At 41.1% G+C, this 17,308-nt stretch overlaps 1 protein-coding gene across 1 annotated transcript in view; it reads right to left on the bottom strand.

The window, feature by feature from the left end:
* The window catches only part of LAMB4 (laminin subunit beta 4), a 107,568-nt gene that overhangs the window by 28,057 nt on the left and 62,203 nt on the right, over window positions 1–17,308 (bottom strand). The window contains 9 exon segments of the mRNA XM_049893544.1: window positions 905–951; window positions 953–1,296; window positions 3,583–3,679; window positions 7,806–8,026; window positions 9,251–9,475; window positions 11,542–11,699; window positions 12,150–12,381; window positions 14,314–14,457; window positions 16,448–16,625. Coding sequence (XP_049749501.1) covers window positions 905–951; window positions 953–1,296; window positions 3,583–3,679; window positions 7,806–8,026; window positions 9,251–9,475; window positions 11,542–11,699; window positions 12,150–12,381; window positions 14,314–14,457; window positions 16,448–16,625 — 1,646 coding nt within the window.

The raw sequence follows: 17,308 nt of genomic DNA, 5'->3' as shown, positions 1-17,308 counted from the left end.
CCCAGACCAGGTCAGCAAGCTTTTCCTGTAAACGGCCAAGCAGTAAACATTTTACACTTTAGAGGCCCTAGTATCTCTGTTGCAACTACTCAACTCTGCCTCTGTAGTGGGAAAGCAGCTACAGACAATACGTAAATCCATGGGTGTAGATGTGTTCCAATGAAACTTTATTTACAAAAATGGGTGGTAGGTTGGATTCTTGGTTTACTAACTCCTGACCCACAACAACCAAACTAATATCAAGAAATGTCTGATGAATTAAAAAAAAGATTCAATAAAATGTAATTAAAATGATCTTGTGTTTTAAAGGAATTTTTATACTTGTTGTAAGACTTCACATTAATGTATGGGCTTCTAAACAATGGAAGAATTTGGGAGGATTTAGCAAGTTTTCTGAGTGCATGGTTAAAAAAATATATTTGTATTAAAAAAAATAGCATACTTCCAATTTCATGTCTTTCAGTTATGCTGGGCTTAGGCTTCCCCAAAACCAAAACAAACCTGCTGCCGTCGAGTTGATTCTGACTCATAGCGACCCTCTAGGACAGAGTAGGACTGCCCCATAGAGTTTCCAAGGAGCACTTGGCGGATTTGAACTGCCGACCTCTTGGTTAGCAGCCATAGCACTTAACCACTACGCCACCAGGGTTTCCTAGGCTTCCCTGTCACCCTTTTAATGACTCCCTTTTTGTTATAATCGATGACATCTGGAAAAATCACATGCAGTCTTAAATAGGTAAGAAAGAGACAGACAACAAGATGATCAGCTTGCTTGTTTACTGAGTAATTGTCATTTCCCTGACGTGAGTGTAGATGCATTTCTAAATTGAACGAGGACGTTAAAGCTCAAGGACTGAAGATAAATCAGAAGCTCAACTATCTGCTACTTGAGCACAAATCTTACCGAACAGAGTCATGATAATCCTTGACTCTGATAATCCTTGACTCTGAAGAATTCCCCAGATGGGAAAATGGGTTGCTTCAAAATCCTTTCTATTTCAGACATGTTCTCTCTGAGGCCTTTCAAGTTGGCCTCACAGACAGGCAGGGTCCCTCTTTTATCTTCCATGTTAACAACTAGCCTCATTAACCCTTGCACCACTTTTGAGAAGGAAGAAATGACGAGGTTCCATTGATCAAAGCACGAGTGACACCGAAGACAAGTAGGGAATTCCTGGCCGTAACCCTGGGCGCAGTGATCGCATCGCTGGCCGCCGACACCCTCTCTGCAGCGGCACCTGCCCGTGTTCCGGTCACAGGCGGGCGTCTGGGTACCTTCCCTGTTGCAGTCACATGCTAAAAAGGAAGAGTGGAAGAGCAGAGAATGTCACCAGGTCTTCTTGCTTACAACTAGCTCAAGAATAAAGCCCTCTCCTCTCTTCTAAGAATCCCTCCAATTCACATTTCTAGGGTGAACATTTTAAACCAGTATACTTTCAGCGATCTGTGCAGTGGCCATTGGAGTACAGCAATCCTCTCTTCATTCCACTATCCATGGCTTATATATGGAAAGTATTCCATCAGTCCATAGCTTATATATGGAAAATATCCGCTGTCAATTTTGTTGTGTGCCTGAGTGTTCTTCACCTATTTGAGTGGGGTGGATCTAATGATAGATGGTGTCCTAGTGACTGCTGCTACTGCCTTGTGGGGTGATTTAAGCATGTCCGGTCAATTCTAACTCATAGTGACCCCATAAATCTCTATGGAAGCAGACTGCCACATCTTTCTCCCATGGAGCAGCTGGTGGTTTTGAACTGCCAATAATTTGGTTAGCACTCGATCGCTTTAACCACTGCGCCACCAGAGCTCCTTAAGCATGTCACAGACTCTAAGAATTCCCATGACCACATTTTTCTTAGTATAATCCAGACTGGATGTGCTGACCCATGTTGTCTTCCATATTTTAAGGAGAAATACTACATTCTCAAACAAAGGGGCAACATTCAATTCATTTTGTCTTAATAAAAAACAAAACAAAACTGATGTCATACAACACTTTAATTGACTAGGTTTCTGACTAAGCCTGAGACTAAAGGATGGGGATAGCTATTAACATTACAGCAATTTCCAGAAGGTTAGAGAATCATTGGCCTAGGTTTTTGGACTAATTGTAAGAAACAAGTGACTTAAAAATGTATTTGACAGCTTGAGTAAAAATAATGCCCATTACAAGTGAAAATGCATTAGCAAACTAGGCTTCTCAGCTAGGTACCATCTGTATGGCACATTCCGCTTTGGTCCAGAGGCCTCACAGGAGCCCTGTGGGGGCAGCATTATGTCATCTCACCAGCTGGAGGCCAAGTTTCCCCCTCATTAGCCTCTCTTCCCCAGAAGCTTTAGTGGGGTCTGTGGCCTGAGTTGACCACTTGCAATATTTCTTCTGCTGTGTCAGTATAAAGAATGAAAGCATTTCTGTGAAATAAGATTATTGAACTGTCGAGAGGGACACAGGGGAAAAGGCTCTCTAAGACAAATTTTCCAAGAGCCAAAATTCTTTCCTGGTTTTTAAAGTAGCAATTCCACATAGAGGACGGAGTAGGTAGGTCTCAGGGAAAAATCATTGAGAATCTGTTATCCACCTGAATGATGCAAGGAAATGACGGTGATGTTTTTAGCTACAAAAATACCTTTATAAAAGAACGGAGAGGAAAAAAGTGCTACAATGCATGATTGTAGGGGTGACTACAATGAAAAGACCGTCACGGCTGGCACTTTTTGGATTGGCTGCCTTTGGACATTAATTTTAAAAGAAGATTCAAAAATCCTACCTCCTAGAACCAATCCAGACTAAATCTAAGCTGTTCAATATAGTAGACACTCACCACATGGGGTTATTTAAATTTAAGATAATTGAAATTAAATAAATAAAAATTCAGTTCCTCAGCTGTACTAGCCACATATTGATTGCTCAGTAGCCACATAGGCTAGTAGCTACCACATTGGACAATGCAGATGTAGAGCACTGCCATCACTGCAGAAAGTTCTACCGGACAGCACTGCTCGAAACCCCACAACTAGCACTAATACATGGAATGAAGACACTGGAACGCAAGTTCCATGGGGCCAAGGCCTTGCCTTACTTGTTCACCTAGAGCACCCAGCAGGCACTCTATGAAAATTTGTTAAAGAAATGAATAAGTGAATACATGATAGACCTGGATTCCTGAGAGCCACTGTGAGGAAATGTCCCCTCTACTGGCTTCCTGTGATCATTGACCAGCCTGTTTCTCTACGCTGAGTAGTTATTTTTCTCAACTTGCTTCCAAATAGCAGAAAATTGGCTACAAGTCATGACCCCAGAGGTCAGTTCCATTGTGATGACTTTGAGAAATTTTAATATAAGCTATAAATTTTAATATCAGCTAAAAGTTTTAACAATGGCCAAAATAATCTCTTTTGCAGGACTACAAAAATATTATTTTCAAAACTTGGATCAAATTTTGTGAATTTTCTAAGTAAGCCTATACTATTAAAAGCAACAACCAAATAAAGGAATTAAAAATTCATTTGGTTTGAAGCATACCCTTGGCAGGGCCAGGTTGGTTGTACTCAGATGTTTTTAGAATTATTGATACTTACAAACACATGGCCCTGGTGGATTGCCAAAATAATTCTCCTTGCACTCATTGCAGCGTTTCCCGCCATAGCCTAATTTACATGGGCATTGGCCTGTAAGCTGTGAGAACAGACATGGGTGAGGAATTGACAAACTTTATGATCTAAAAAAAATAATGTACTTTAACAGGACACATTTTTCCCTCCGGTGATTTAGAACATACAGCTGTGCAAGACAGAGGAAGGATGATTCCCACGGCCAGCAATCAACCCCAACAATACCAACAATCATGAGTTAATGAGTTTTGGCTTAGCCTTCTTGAATATACCGCCTGCTTCCAGCTGCTCAAGGACAGGTGGCCCCAAATTGAGAAACATACACAGATGCAAAAGAAAACACAACACATAATTGGAAATGGGCCACATTCTTTTCCTCTACAGTTATGGGAGTTCTAGAGAGAGGCCAAAGGCCTGGTCTCACACTCGTCAATTAATTTGGCAATTAATTTTTCCAAATATGAAATGTAGGATGTAGTTTTTACCAATTGGACTAGTTCAATTGGGTTTATGTTGTTTGACAAAAAAACACATTTTTTGTACTTGAGGCTTAATTGTTTAATGTCAGTTATTTAACTGTATTTTTGGGAAAGAACTGAACTTTCCTGCACCTTCCCAACTGGGTTTCATGACCAGCTTTTCTGAAAACCAAGAAGGTTGAATAATTAACCAAAGAAAAATGTGAAACAAATCACTATTGTAGCAGTTCTAAATTATACATGACTAAACCTGCTTAAACAACAACCTCATAATTATGCTTCTAGTGAATAAGTAACTGGATAAAGCAACAGCCTGGATCTATCAAGCTTCCACCCATCTTGGGAATTCCCGCTACACCAGTTTCTGTTCACATAGAGGGAGTTATGGGGAGCCTGGTTGTCCTTGATTATTGAGCACTGCTTTCTTATACCATACTAATGCATAATTTCTCTCCTTGTAACTCATTCCCCTTGTTCAGAGTCCTGCCTTATAGAGTTGCACAAAAAAGACAACATGTTTCTTCCCCCTTACAGTCCTTTCCCCAGCTGGAGATGGCCATCTCAATTCGCCTTTTGTTCACTTCTACAGACCAACCACCCCTAATTCCTTCAAACCCTTATCGTAGAATAGTACAGTTCTATTCACTTTGCCAGGGTGTCTTCTTTTTGGACACATAGTAGTTTGTCAATATACTGTCAACAGTAGTTTGTCAATATATTGTCAACACTAATTGTCAATATATTAAAATATGGTACTCAGAAATGACAACAATGCTCCTGGGGCCACCCAGCCAGTACAGTGGAGTGTGGAACAATGACTCTCTTGAACCTGGGCAGAGCACTCCCCTTACTCCAGCCTGACCTAGCATCACCCTGTCGGCAGCCCTGCCACACTGCCAGCTCACGTAAAGCCTGTGCACAACAAAAATTCTGATGTTTTTCCCTTGAGTCGGTGCCAACTTATTACTCCCACCCTGTATTTATGCAATGGATTTCTAAAACCCAGCCCTGTTAACATGTTATCTTCTTGCTTCCAGCCTACATATCAGCCTGCTGGCATATTTTGAATCTTATTCTGCCTTTATTATATTAGCTTACAACTTTGCAATATCTGTAAATTTGATAAGCATGTTTCCACAACTTCATCTAAACTGTTGATGAAAATATTGGACCAATGTTTGAATCTCTCTGTGGGAGTGCACTAGGGACCACCTCCTGGCTGACATAGAGACATTTATCAGTGGTTGTTTCAATAGCTGGGAATTTTAATGTCCACATGTTTCCTCTGCTCCAATGAAAGTGCTTCCTGATCATAGATAGCAACATTTACCAAGGGATCTCCTATGGACCAGAAAGCCCAAAGTGCCCTTGTCATTAGAGGCTATCTGGTTAAACCATTGCTGTCTGATTTTCAGTTTCATGGGCTGCCTCTGACCTCCATGACTGAACTGTGGTCTTTGTTGATTGCTGCTAGAATCATGCTTTCCAAAAGTTCTGAGAAGCATGCCAGATAGTGACATCATGAATATTAGGAATCCCTCATGAATTAGGAAGTCAAGCAGTTATGTGGAGATCTACCAATCTGTTTCATGGTTGCTGCCAACAGGTGGAGGGGAGCATATAAAAAAGTGCACGGTCACCAAGCACCCAGGTCTTGGTTTCTAATACCATTCTCCAATAAAAGGTATCATGGTTCCTTGGAGAAATGGCTGGCTCTAGGACTGGGGCAGGAAATATGCTACACGATGAGTCTGGAGCATCTTGTAATACCAGAAAGTGAAGAACTGCTCAAAAAACATAAACAAAAAATCCACATAATGAGAACAGGTCAAAGGGACATAATGTCAACTTAAAGCACTCCCACTGCCCAAAGTTGGGAAAAATTTGAGCAACAAAATAAACTAGTATTGGACTATAACCCAAGTACAAAATAAATATCCATGATTTCACACTGACACAAATAAATGATTGAATAAATAAATAAATAGGGGGAAGCATAGACAAATCTCCCATCCAGAAGAATTTCCAATAATTTATGTAGGTAGTCCACCTTCAAGCAGGCAGAGCATAATCCTCCACTCCTTAAGTGTGGGCTGCATGTAGTGACGACCTGCCAAAGAGGGAAGCATGGAAAGAAGGGGGAAGAAAGAGGAACTTTACGGTGGAGAAAACTGACAAACACTGCTTTAGCCAGGTGATCAACACCAGCATCAACAGTGATGCTGTTGCTATGATGTGATGAAAGTGACACTTCACCTCTGTGGTCTTACTCCTCAGAATACATTACCCCAGTTTAACTTTGAGAATGACATCAGACAAGTCCCAAGAGAGGGACATTCTACTAATACAAACACCAGTACTGCTCAAACTGTCAAGGTCATCGACAACAGGGAAAGCCTGAGTGACTGTCACAGCCAAGAGGAGACTAAGGAGACATGACAAATGAATGGAATATGGTGTCCTGAGTGGGATCCTGGACCAGAAAAAGGACATGAGGTAAAAAGCTAAGGAAATCTGAATAAAGTATGGAGCTTAGTTAGTAACATAGAATCAGTATTGGTTCATTAATTGTGACAGATGTATCACACTAATGCAAGATGTTAATAATAGTAGAAGCTGGGTGTGGTGTACATGGGAACTTGGTACTATTTTCATAATGTTCCTGTATATGAATCTATTCTAAAATAAAAGTTTATTAAAAAAAAAAAAAAAGGAGATGGTGGATATGTGTAGCAGGGGAAGGAAGGAGAGAAATGAAGAGAAGAGAAAACACATTCTATGTGTAAGAACTATCGTCAAAAGTTGACCTAAGATTTGACCTTGGAATAAGAAATTGAACACGGGAGCTGAAATGAGAGATGAGCCCTGCTCATTATTTGGAAAGACCCTGGCTTCTTAAGTTAGTGTTTTGATTCCAAGTAAACCCTGGTCTCTGTATCGCAAATTTGACTCTTTCCAAAATGTCTTGTCATATTTTTTTCAATCATCTTATCTTTCCCCCTACCTCAATCTCTATTAATGTGAAAAGAGTTTCAAAGAATATATTCACTAAGCCAAAAAAACGAATCATGACATTAACAAATAGTTTTTTCCATAAATAAGACTATATTCTTTTTATAGATCTGTGCACATTGTTTAATTGACAGAAAATCCCATGTGCAGTTAAGGAGCACTAGTTGTACATTAAACATTGTGGATCTGCTCTGAGCACAATAGCCTGCATTCTTCAGAACAATGGCTGCTGGTCTCGTGGTATCACTTACCCATATGTAAAGCAATTGGTAAGCCAGACGAGAAGGACAGCCCAATTTTTAAAAATGGAATATGGGTCCTGAAGGCATCTGCTTATTTTCATTCTGATGAATAAACCTGATTAACTGTCAATTTCATGGGTCTTCCCTGTGATTATATGCATGAAATAGCGAAGGGGAAGTTTGTCTGTGCTTTTCTGTATATGAATTCTGACTTTCCCAGTCACAGAGAGGCCTAGAGTAAACTGAGGCAGGCAAAGCTTAATGTTGAGACACTCTTCCTCTTTTTCTGGTGCTTTTCATTCCTTGATAAATGCCAACTCGATCCCTGGGTAAGGCTGATCCTGTCTAAAACACCAGTTAACAACAGTAGATAAAGAAAATGCACTTTACATATCTGGAACTGTGTCTCATCGTCAATTCTTAGACTGAGCACACTAGTAAGTTTTAAGTATCTTGCCTGGTCACAGTGGCTACTTTGAGAAGTTTGGGGGTCACAGTCGCATAACCGACATCTTCTACCAGGGACCAGATTCCAGTATCCGTCAGCTCAGCGGTCACAAGCCAGGCCGGTGACGTTTGGCAGACATGGGCATGAGCCAGTGGCAGGGTCACAGAGGCAGGGTCCCTGACCAGAGGGACACTCAGCAGGGTTCACACCGGAAGGGTGGCAGGAGCATCCTGGGGTCACAAAGCAGTTGTTAGAGGTAAAAATCAATGATAACAACAGGATTTAACAAACTACACAAAAGGCTTGTTAGGCCTGCATATTTCTCCAGTTGCTGTCCAGTCGATTCCAACTCATGGTGACCCCATGTGTGCAGATAGAACTGTGCTCCATAGGGTTTTCAAGGTTGTGACCTTTTGGAAGATCTCCAGGCCTGTCTTCTGAGGCACCTCTGGGTGGGTTCAAACCACCAACCTTTTGGCTGGTAGCTGAGTGCTTAACTGTTTGCACCACCCAGGGACGGGACTCCTGATAATATAACAAAAATTAAAAAAAACAACCAAAAAAAAAAAACAACAAAAAAAACTAAACCTGTTACATCCAGTAGATTCTGACTCATAGCGACCCTATAGGACAGAGTATAAATGTCCCATAGCGTTTCCAGGGAGTAACTGGAAGATTCCAACTGCTGGCCTTTTGGTTAGCAGCCAAACTCTTAACCACTATTTATCAAAGAATATAAGTAGATTGAGCCCATTCAACTGTTATTTCATATGGTTCAACATTCTATGTTCCAAGAGCCACAGTTAGAATCACCCATTGCTTACTTTTTGCCCAAGCCATTCATCAAAGTTCCACTCATTTAAATGAGCTGGAAAAAACAGTGTACTAAATTGATTTGGTGAGCTGAAATTTTAAGATATCTCTAAAAAAACATGCAGTTTGTTCCCTCTCTTTATCATAGACTCAAACCCTTGTCGTCTTCTAAATCAATGATTCTCATATTTTACATTAAAGCCATTTGATGAGCTTGTTACAATGCAGATTCCCGGGCCCCACTCTCAGAGGTTCCAGTGCAGTGGGCCCGCGCAGCACAGCCAGGAATCTGCATGCTAATACCCCCCATTTCCTGCTCCCCGATGATCCTGGCACAGGTGCACCGTGGTCCACACTCTGAGAAACAATGTTTGGAATCCACTAGGACAGGTGTTAATGACAAAATTCACAAAAGGCAAGCTAGTAACAACAGTGAGTAGCACATTGTGGCCATATCTGAGAATGCCTAGGGTGGCGGCTTTCCATCCTGTGTTTCCGCTAATGAGTTCAGTACAGTGGCCCTATCACCCAGTGGGGGCTACTTTTGCTTGCTGGGATTGGCCCAGCTGAAGTGAGCATGAGGGACTTATACCACATCTTCAAGCTGCCGCTCAGCCACAGCATTTCCTCCTGGGACTTACTTCTGCAGGTCTGATTGAGGGCGGATCCAAAGTGACCGGGTTTGCAGAACTGGCAGTTTGGGCCCTGAGTGTTGTGTAGACACCTCAGGCACTCCCCTGTGACCCGGCTGCAGGCCTCTGGATCGGTCACGTCGATGTTCTTATTGCAGCCACAAGGCCGGCAAAGTGCTCCTGAAATTCTTGGATTTCTGTAGAAACCAGCGGAGCATTCTTCACACTGAATACCTGTGGGGGCGGGGCGGGAGGGTGGGCAGGGAAAGGGCACGAGATGAGATGAGGGTGGGGTGGAGCGCAGGGGTGGGGATTGTCATAAATAGAGAATAATTGGGCTCCTCTAGGCATGATGAAAAATCGCACACTTGGGATGAATAAGGAAACGTGTTCTAAATTAAAACAAAATATTCATTTTTTTATTTATTACCCATTCAGAGAGTAAAAAGATTATTTCAGAACTGAAAAGGCCTTGATGAAGAATAGATTCCAGTCTTTCTTCTAAAATTATGGAGTTGTGGGCACAGGATTCCAAGGTCCTTATATAACTAAGGCCACTCTAGTGTGCTCAGGACCCGAAGCTAATCTCAGTTCCTGTTCTCCCTGCTGATTCCCAACCTTCACCCGGTCCTAAAGCAGTAACATGGTTAAAATGAACACCATGAAGCAGCCTTAAAGAAAAAGACTGAGGGCAACAGCCTGAGACACGCAAGTGAAGTGAAGTAAAGGAAGTGAAGATGGGTGAGTTGAGTGTTGCTTGCTTGCCACACACCTTAAAGGTGTTTTTATTAACACTCGGTAAAGAAACCATTCCTTCCATACAATACCCTTTGTCTTCCCAATCACTAGGCAACTGCAATTGTTTAGGTGCCCAAACTGTGGCGGTCCCCATGTTTTGGTTCATCCCATTTGGACATGCTCTTGTACCCACAAACATGGTCCCAGTTACTAAAAACTGACCAACCAAGCCAAGCTGGGGGTGGAGAAGGGGCTGAAGAGGTAAGAATTAAACAGAGACATGTATAACCTTAGAAATAACAAATAAGAAAAAAAATTAGCCATGTAATTTATTACCATGATGGTAATTGTCACTGAAGAAAAAAATGGCATCTTTTCTAAGTATAATTATATCAAGTAGACTTCATAAGATTTTCTTGTTTGCAATATAATGTCACACTTATGCTAAAACTCTTCAAAACAAAATTTTTGATTGAGTGTCAGATACATATTCTGAATTAAGACTTATACTCACCAAAAACAAACCAAACCCATTGCTGGCTCATAGTGACCCTATAGGACAGAGTGGAGCTGCCCCATAGGATTTCCAAGGAACAATGGTGGATTCCAACTGCTGACCTTTTGCTTATCAGCTGAACTCTTAACCACTGCACCATCATAACTTATACAGTGTTGCAAAACACACACACATACACACCAATTGCTATCAAGTCAACTCATGGCAACCATGTGTTCAGAGTAACTGCACTCCATAGGGTTTTCATGGCTGTGACCTTTTAGAGGCACATTGCTAGGCACCTCTGGGTGGGTTTGAACTGTCAACTTTTTGGTTAGTAGCCCCGCAGTTGACCATTTGTGCCACCCAGGGCCAAAACACAAAACAACCAGGGCCAAAAAAAGCCCTAAAACATTGATTCAAGGCACCTCAAAAAATCAGGTCAATCTTTGAAATATCAAACTTATTGCTTAGTGTTATATCCCAAAAACATTAGACTTACTGATTAAATTTTTTACTTTTTAATTGTTTGCTATATAAATTTACTTAAATAGTAATTACATTGATACATAAATAATAAATTAATACATAATAAAATAATAACCAATTAATTTGATCTCATTTGGTCAGTTGGTTTCTCAGAGCATCATTTAGAAACAATTATAGCTCACTAGAATGAGTTTTTAACTCAGTCATTGGTTTTTGGATCATTCCAATTCTTCAACCAGTACAGCAGCAATTTACCAAGGTGTATCTTCTTACCGAAGCCTTGTTGATGCAGTGGTTCAGAGCTTGGCTGCTAAACAAAAAGCTGGCAGTTGGAATCCACTAGCCGCTCCTTGGAAACCCTACGGGGCAGTGCTACTCTGTTCTATAGGTTTGCTATGAGTTGGAATAGACTTGATGGCAACGGGTTTTTTTTTTTTTGGTTTATCTTCTTGCTATTCACTTACCTCATGTTCTGCACCACTCGTTTGTCCAAGGCAGATGCATTATGAACATGTAATCATTTTTCAGACAGCAGAGTGGGACAGAAGGAAAAAACATGATGCATTATGCTGCATACCTGCATAACCTTGAAGACAATTGCAGATCACGTCTGAGCTCCAAGGATTCTGAAAACAGGAATGGGCAAAATACTGATTGCTTGAGGGAGCATCTGGACACAGGCAAGAACGGCAGGATTGTCCTGAAGAAGGAGTTCCATAGTAACCATCGATGCACCTGTCAAGGCAATTTCTTTTTTCCAAAATGTTCCCAGGGCAAGCTCACATATTAACCAATGTGGATTTGCTATGCTGTAGGATGGCGTGACTTACAAAACTCAGTGTTGTAGGAGATGATCATTTGCTCTGTGAAAGGATTTTGTTTTTTATAGTGAAAATCCCACGGTATAGTCATTGAACTCAATATAATAGCACTTGATTTATATATCACATTTCAAGGAACATAAAAAGCAAAGTGCCAGGAAAATGTGTGTCATTAACTTAATCAAATATTTTCTGGCTCATAAAATGATTTTGAAGGACGATGGAATGATATTCCACCTCCCCCCACTCCATAGCATTCATTTCACACTTAAATACTGTTCAGTTTCTACTCAGTGGTCTTTCAGAGAATGTTACAGGATCAGAACAAAAGAAAAAAAATTAAAAGTGTATATCAATTCCTTACCTTTCACAGTTTCGTCCAGTTGTAAAACCACCACAATTGAAGCATGACCCCGTCTCTGGGTCACAAAGCTCAGCAAACCCATTACAAGGGCAAGGGTGGCAATTGGGAAATCCAAAATAGCCGGCTAGGCACTGATGGCAGCGGCAGCCAGCCACTTCTCCATGGCAGGGGCACTGTCCCGTTATTTGGTCACATAAAGAGTTCTTTGAGCCTTGAGGGTGGCAGTGACATGCTGGATAAAGCAAAGAGAAGCTGCGTTGGGAGTGTAGGGGTGAGTGGTATGGCAGCGAAAGGGTTATAGCTCTGATTTTTACATTCCCTGACTTACCATAGGAATCCCTGGGTGGTGCAAATTGTCAGAGTGGTGCTAGGCAGCTAATTGAAAGGTTGGAGATTCGAGTTCGTCCAGAGGCACCTCAGAAGAAAGACCTGATGATCTACCTCCAAACACCAGCCACTGAAAACCCCGTGGAGCCCAGTTCCACTCTGACGTACACGGGGTTGCCAAGAGTAGGAACCAGCTCCACGGCAAATGGTTTTTAGTTTTTAACTTCCTGTATCACCTCAGTCAAAATAAATAAAGTCTGGAAAGTGCTTAGAACAGAGCCTGACATATAATGAGTACAGACAAATGTTTGCTAAATAACAATTCATTAATTCATTCAATAAATGGCTATAGGACAGCACCAAGGGAACAACTGGGACTTACACACTTTTGTTGTTTATACAGAGGCAAGGGCGGATTACCCAGTAGATATCTGTACTGAACAATTTCACATTTTTTCACCACACCAAATATTCTGCTTCTAGGTATGGCTGGCGTCTGTCTCCCTTCCAATCCCACAGCGCCTTGCTACAGAATCAGTCTCTTTTCAAACTTATATTCCCTGACAGGGATGGATGATGGCATACTTGTGCTGACCTTGCTTCCTGGGTCATCCATCCCTGTACAGAAGAACCAAACAAGTGACATGCTTTCAATGAGTTAAATTTTCACTTATTTTAGGATTCAAATCTTCAGACTAAAAAAAAAAAAAAAATACCTGTATGTGTATATGTGTATGTACACGTATGCACATGTACACACATATATACATGCATATATAGGAACCCCTCTCAAGATAGTTGGATTTTTCTTTTTTCTAGATGAGACAGTAAAGTCTCAATACTTTTCTGCTAAGTTGCTGGATCCTTTGAGCTGTGTGTTTGACAGGGTTGTACAAACGTTTGATCTTTTGTATATAACTTTCGTGTATCTCAAATACTTCACAATATTCTTTAAAAAGAAAAGAAAGAAAAAGCAAATGATGGACCTAAGTGCTATGTCGGGTAGGAAATGCTCAGTAGGGTGTGCCATCTCTCTGACCCCACCTGAGAGGAGAATCAACCACCTGAAGGTTCTCATGGTTCTGAGGGGGGCTTTAGTGGGAAGCAGGGTTTTCTCTGATCGTTTAACGCTGCAGACAGATGACCATGTACTCTCAACAGGCCAGCCGCGAGGCCTAAACGATCAACTCTGAACGAAGCCCAACTACATCCTTATTAGTGGGTGGCTTATAAAATGAGTTCCCAGGCTGTCTGCAATCCCAGCATCAGGGAGGTGGCAATAGTATCACCCTCTTTCTCGGCCTCCCAATCTCATCCTTGCTTTAGCCTTTCTGGCCACAGGGGTTACGTGACAGATAATAAGGCTGGCTTTGCGTCCCCACACTTTACTGACTCTGACCCAGAGTCGGAGTAGAACTGTGCTCCACGGAGTTTTCAATGGCTGATTTTTCACAAGTAGATCACCAGGGCTGTCTTCGGAGGCAGCTCTGGGTGGACTAGAACTTTCATCCTCTCGATTAGTAGCCAAGTGCATTAACTGGGGCTCCTTACCCTGGAGTACAATCCATTCCATATCGACTGTAAACTTCCAGAAGGAAAGGACCGTGTTTTGTTCATCACTCATGGTACCTAATAGAGCTCTGTGCACGGTCAGTGGCCATTGAATGGGTGACTAAAGTACAGTAGAAAAAAATTCCAGTACATTTTATCAACGTAGACAGTCTGAATAATGTAGGCAAATTTCCGTAAGCCCCTCCCTTTTAAACTCCTCACATCGCTTTGCCTGCCTTCAAACTCCCAGGGTGTGTTTTCCCTGCATCTGTTTATCCGTACGTACAGTGACAACCGTGATGGCCCAGGCCGTAGCTTCCCGCTGAGCACCTGTCACAGCAGCGCCCCTCCACACCAGGTCTACACTGGCACTGGCCTCCGAGGCGGCTGCAGCTGGCCCCAACTGAGCCCTGGGGATGACACTTGCAAGCTGCAGGGAACAAAGCAACCAGTTAGAGGTGAAGGAAGTGGGAGAGTGCCTCATCCTGTTAGTGGTTGTAGTTCTCCTCCCTTTCATTTGGTACCTCTCTAATCCTTAAATATCCTCATTTGTTAAAAGGAGATAATAATATGATCTGCCCCGTGGTATTGTCGTAAGGATTAAATGTGTGTTGACTTTGAAGTACTTGGAACGGTGCTTGGCACATAGTGAATCACCCAAAAAACATTACTATCTAAGTTAATGAAAGACTTAAATAAATTGTTTTAATTATTCTTATTGGCATTATTATGACTTCTATTGCTGATGTTCTACATTGCACTCTACTCTGCTGGGGTATACCTGCTGTTTGTTTGTTTTTAATTGAGGTAAAATGCCTATAACAAAACATTTACCATTTTAATCATTTTTAAGTGTGTGATTTGGTGACATTAATTACATTCACCATGTTATGCAACCATCATCACTATTAATTTTCAAACATTTTTCGTTACCCTATATAGAAACTCAGTAACCCTTAAGTAATAACTCCTAGTCTGCCCACTTTCTAAATACTGGTAAGCACTAATAAACTTTTGTCTCTACCCATTTGACTATTCTAGATACTTCATATATGTGGGATCGTATAATAATTGTCTTTTTGTGTCTGATTTATTTTATTCAGCATAATGTTTTCATGGTTTATCTATGTTGTCACATGTATCAGCACCTCATTTCTCTTTATGGCTGAATAATATTCCATTGTATGGATATACCACAATTTGTTTACCTATTCATCTGTTGAAGAACACTTGGGTTGTTTCCACCTTTTGGCTACTGTGAATAATGCTGCAAAAAAATTACAAGTATCTCTTCGAGTCCCTGCTTTCAAGACTTTTGAGTTTATAGCTAGGAGTGGAGCTGCTGGGTCATATGGTAATTCTGTGTTTAACGTTTTGAGAAACTGCCAAATTGTTTTCCACAGCGGTTGTACCATTTTCTAGTCCCACCAGTAATAGAGCATGGTTCATATTTCCTCAACTCCTAGCCAGCACTCATTAATTTTACTACCTACCAGTTTTTGATTTCCCCTATTTCATATCTTTCATGAGATTATGGGCAGCCTTAATTCATAACCCTATAGCAAAATGGAAAAAGCATTTGTCTAAAACTCAGGAAGCCCAAGCTCTCATTTTAACTGTCACTCTATAGCCGTGAGTCTCAAACGGGATGAGGGGTGTAATTTTGCCCCCTATGCAGGGATGGATTACCCGATACGCAAGATATGCACGGGCTTACTGGTGTTTATTTACCCATCTGTAGTGTACAATTTCACCACAACTTTTTGTTCAGCTGAAATCGTGCACTACAGATTAGTGAGTAAACACAATTAAGCCTGTGTGTGCCTTGCTTGCTGTAAACCGGTACGTAGCATGCTTACTGGTTAATTAGCACCCGCCCCTACGGGACAAGTGGCAGGAAGCAGTTCAGCTGGTATCAGGTGGGTAGAGGGCATGCTAAACATTCAATAATGCACAAGACCATGCCCACCCTAGAACACATAATTGTCCAGCCAACAATATCAATAGTCCCGAGGTAGAGAAACCATGCTTGATAGCTAAGTGACACAGGTAAGTCATAATATCTTCGAATTCTAATTCTCTCATTTATTAAGTCAAGGTTTTGGGAAGAAAGAGATAGTTCACAGTTCATTTCAGCCCCCAAATTCCAGGATTCCACACGTATTTTTTAGGACCATTTTTCCAGCAGCCTAGGTTTCCATTGCTACTGTGGGCTTTCACTTTTATATACTTAACCGTACTGTGAATTATGATTCCAACACATCGACAGGCTGCTCTGTGTATCTAGTCACTGGGTGTTGGATATTTAAATTGGTTGTGTGGAGCGGATGCTAAAATAAATTAAATCAATTTGCCCACGTTCTAAAAAGCATTTGTACAGACTGCAGTGCTTCAGTAGGGGCCATTAGACTGATACTCACCCACGGTCCCATTGTGTAGCTTAGCAGACACGCTGGCTATAAGTCTTTCACATGCATCAGGGAGCACTTGAGGTCCCATTTTAGAGCAAATTTCAACACAGTTGTATAGCTGATACTCATCTAAGTCCTGTTTGCTGCAGAAATTCTCCAAAGAATTGATCTGGGGAATAAGACCAAGCTTTTGAAATAATGAGAAAAGAAGACATATCATCATAACAGTCTGATATTCAAGATTGTAGTAACAAAAGAAAAATAACATTTGTGATCTATGAGAATCACGGTTCAAAAGAGACTCAATCCAATCCTTTAAGTTGCTGAGGACTACAGATTTTAAGACTTGCAATTTATTTAAGAAGTCTTTAACCAAATATTCGGAGCTCTGGTGGCACAGTGGTTAAAAGCTATGGCTGCTAACCAAGAGAGAAATTCAAATCCACCAGCTGCTCCTTTGAAACCCTACGGGGAAGTTCTACTTCGTTCTTCAGGGTCGCTGTGAGTCAGAATTAACTCAATGGCAACGGGTTTTTTTTTTTTTTTTTAACTTAAAATTCACATTTATTGACTTATGATAAAGAAAGTAAAATAAGCCTTTTTTTTCTTACTGTCATTATTATTATATTTTCACTTGCTGATAAATTTGTCTAGATTTGAAAGACTTTTAAGTAGGCTGTTTGTGATAAATTAAAAAAATATGACTTAGTGCATCCCAAAGCATTATTTTGGAACTCTAATGCCACAAAATTCTGTAAAAAGTTTTGTTTTTTTCAATTACATATGGACAGTGGTGCTCTCTATCTATGTTGCTGTTGTTAGTTGCTGTGGAATCGATTCCAACTGGGACTTCGGACTGGTTCTGCCTGG

This window comes from Elephas maximus, chromosome 8, assembly GCF_024166365.1.
Source record: "Elephas maximus indicus isolate mEleMax1 chromosome 8, mEleMax1 primary haplotype, whole genome shotgun sequence".
Taxonomy (NCBI): Eukaryota; Metazoa; Chordata; class Mammalia; order Proboscidea; family Elephantidae; genus Elephas; species Elephas maximus.
The sequence above is the reverse complement of the archived record's forward strand: the minus strand, read 5'-3'. Positions and strand labels throughout refer to the sequence as shown.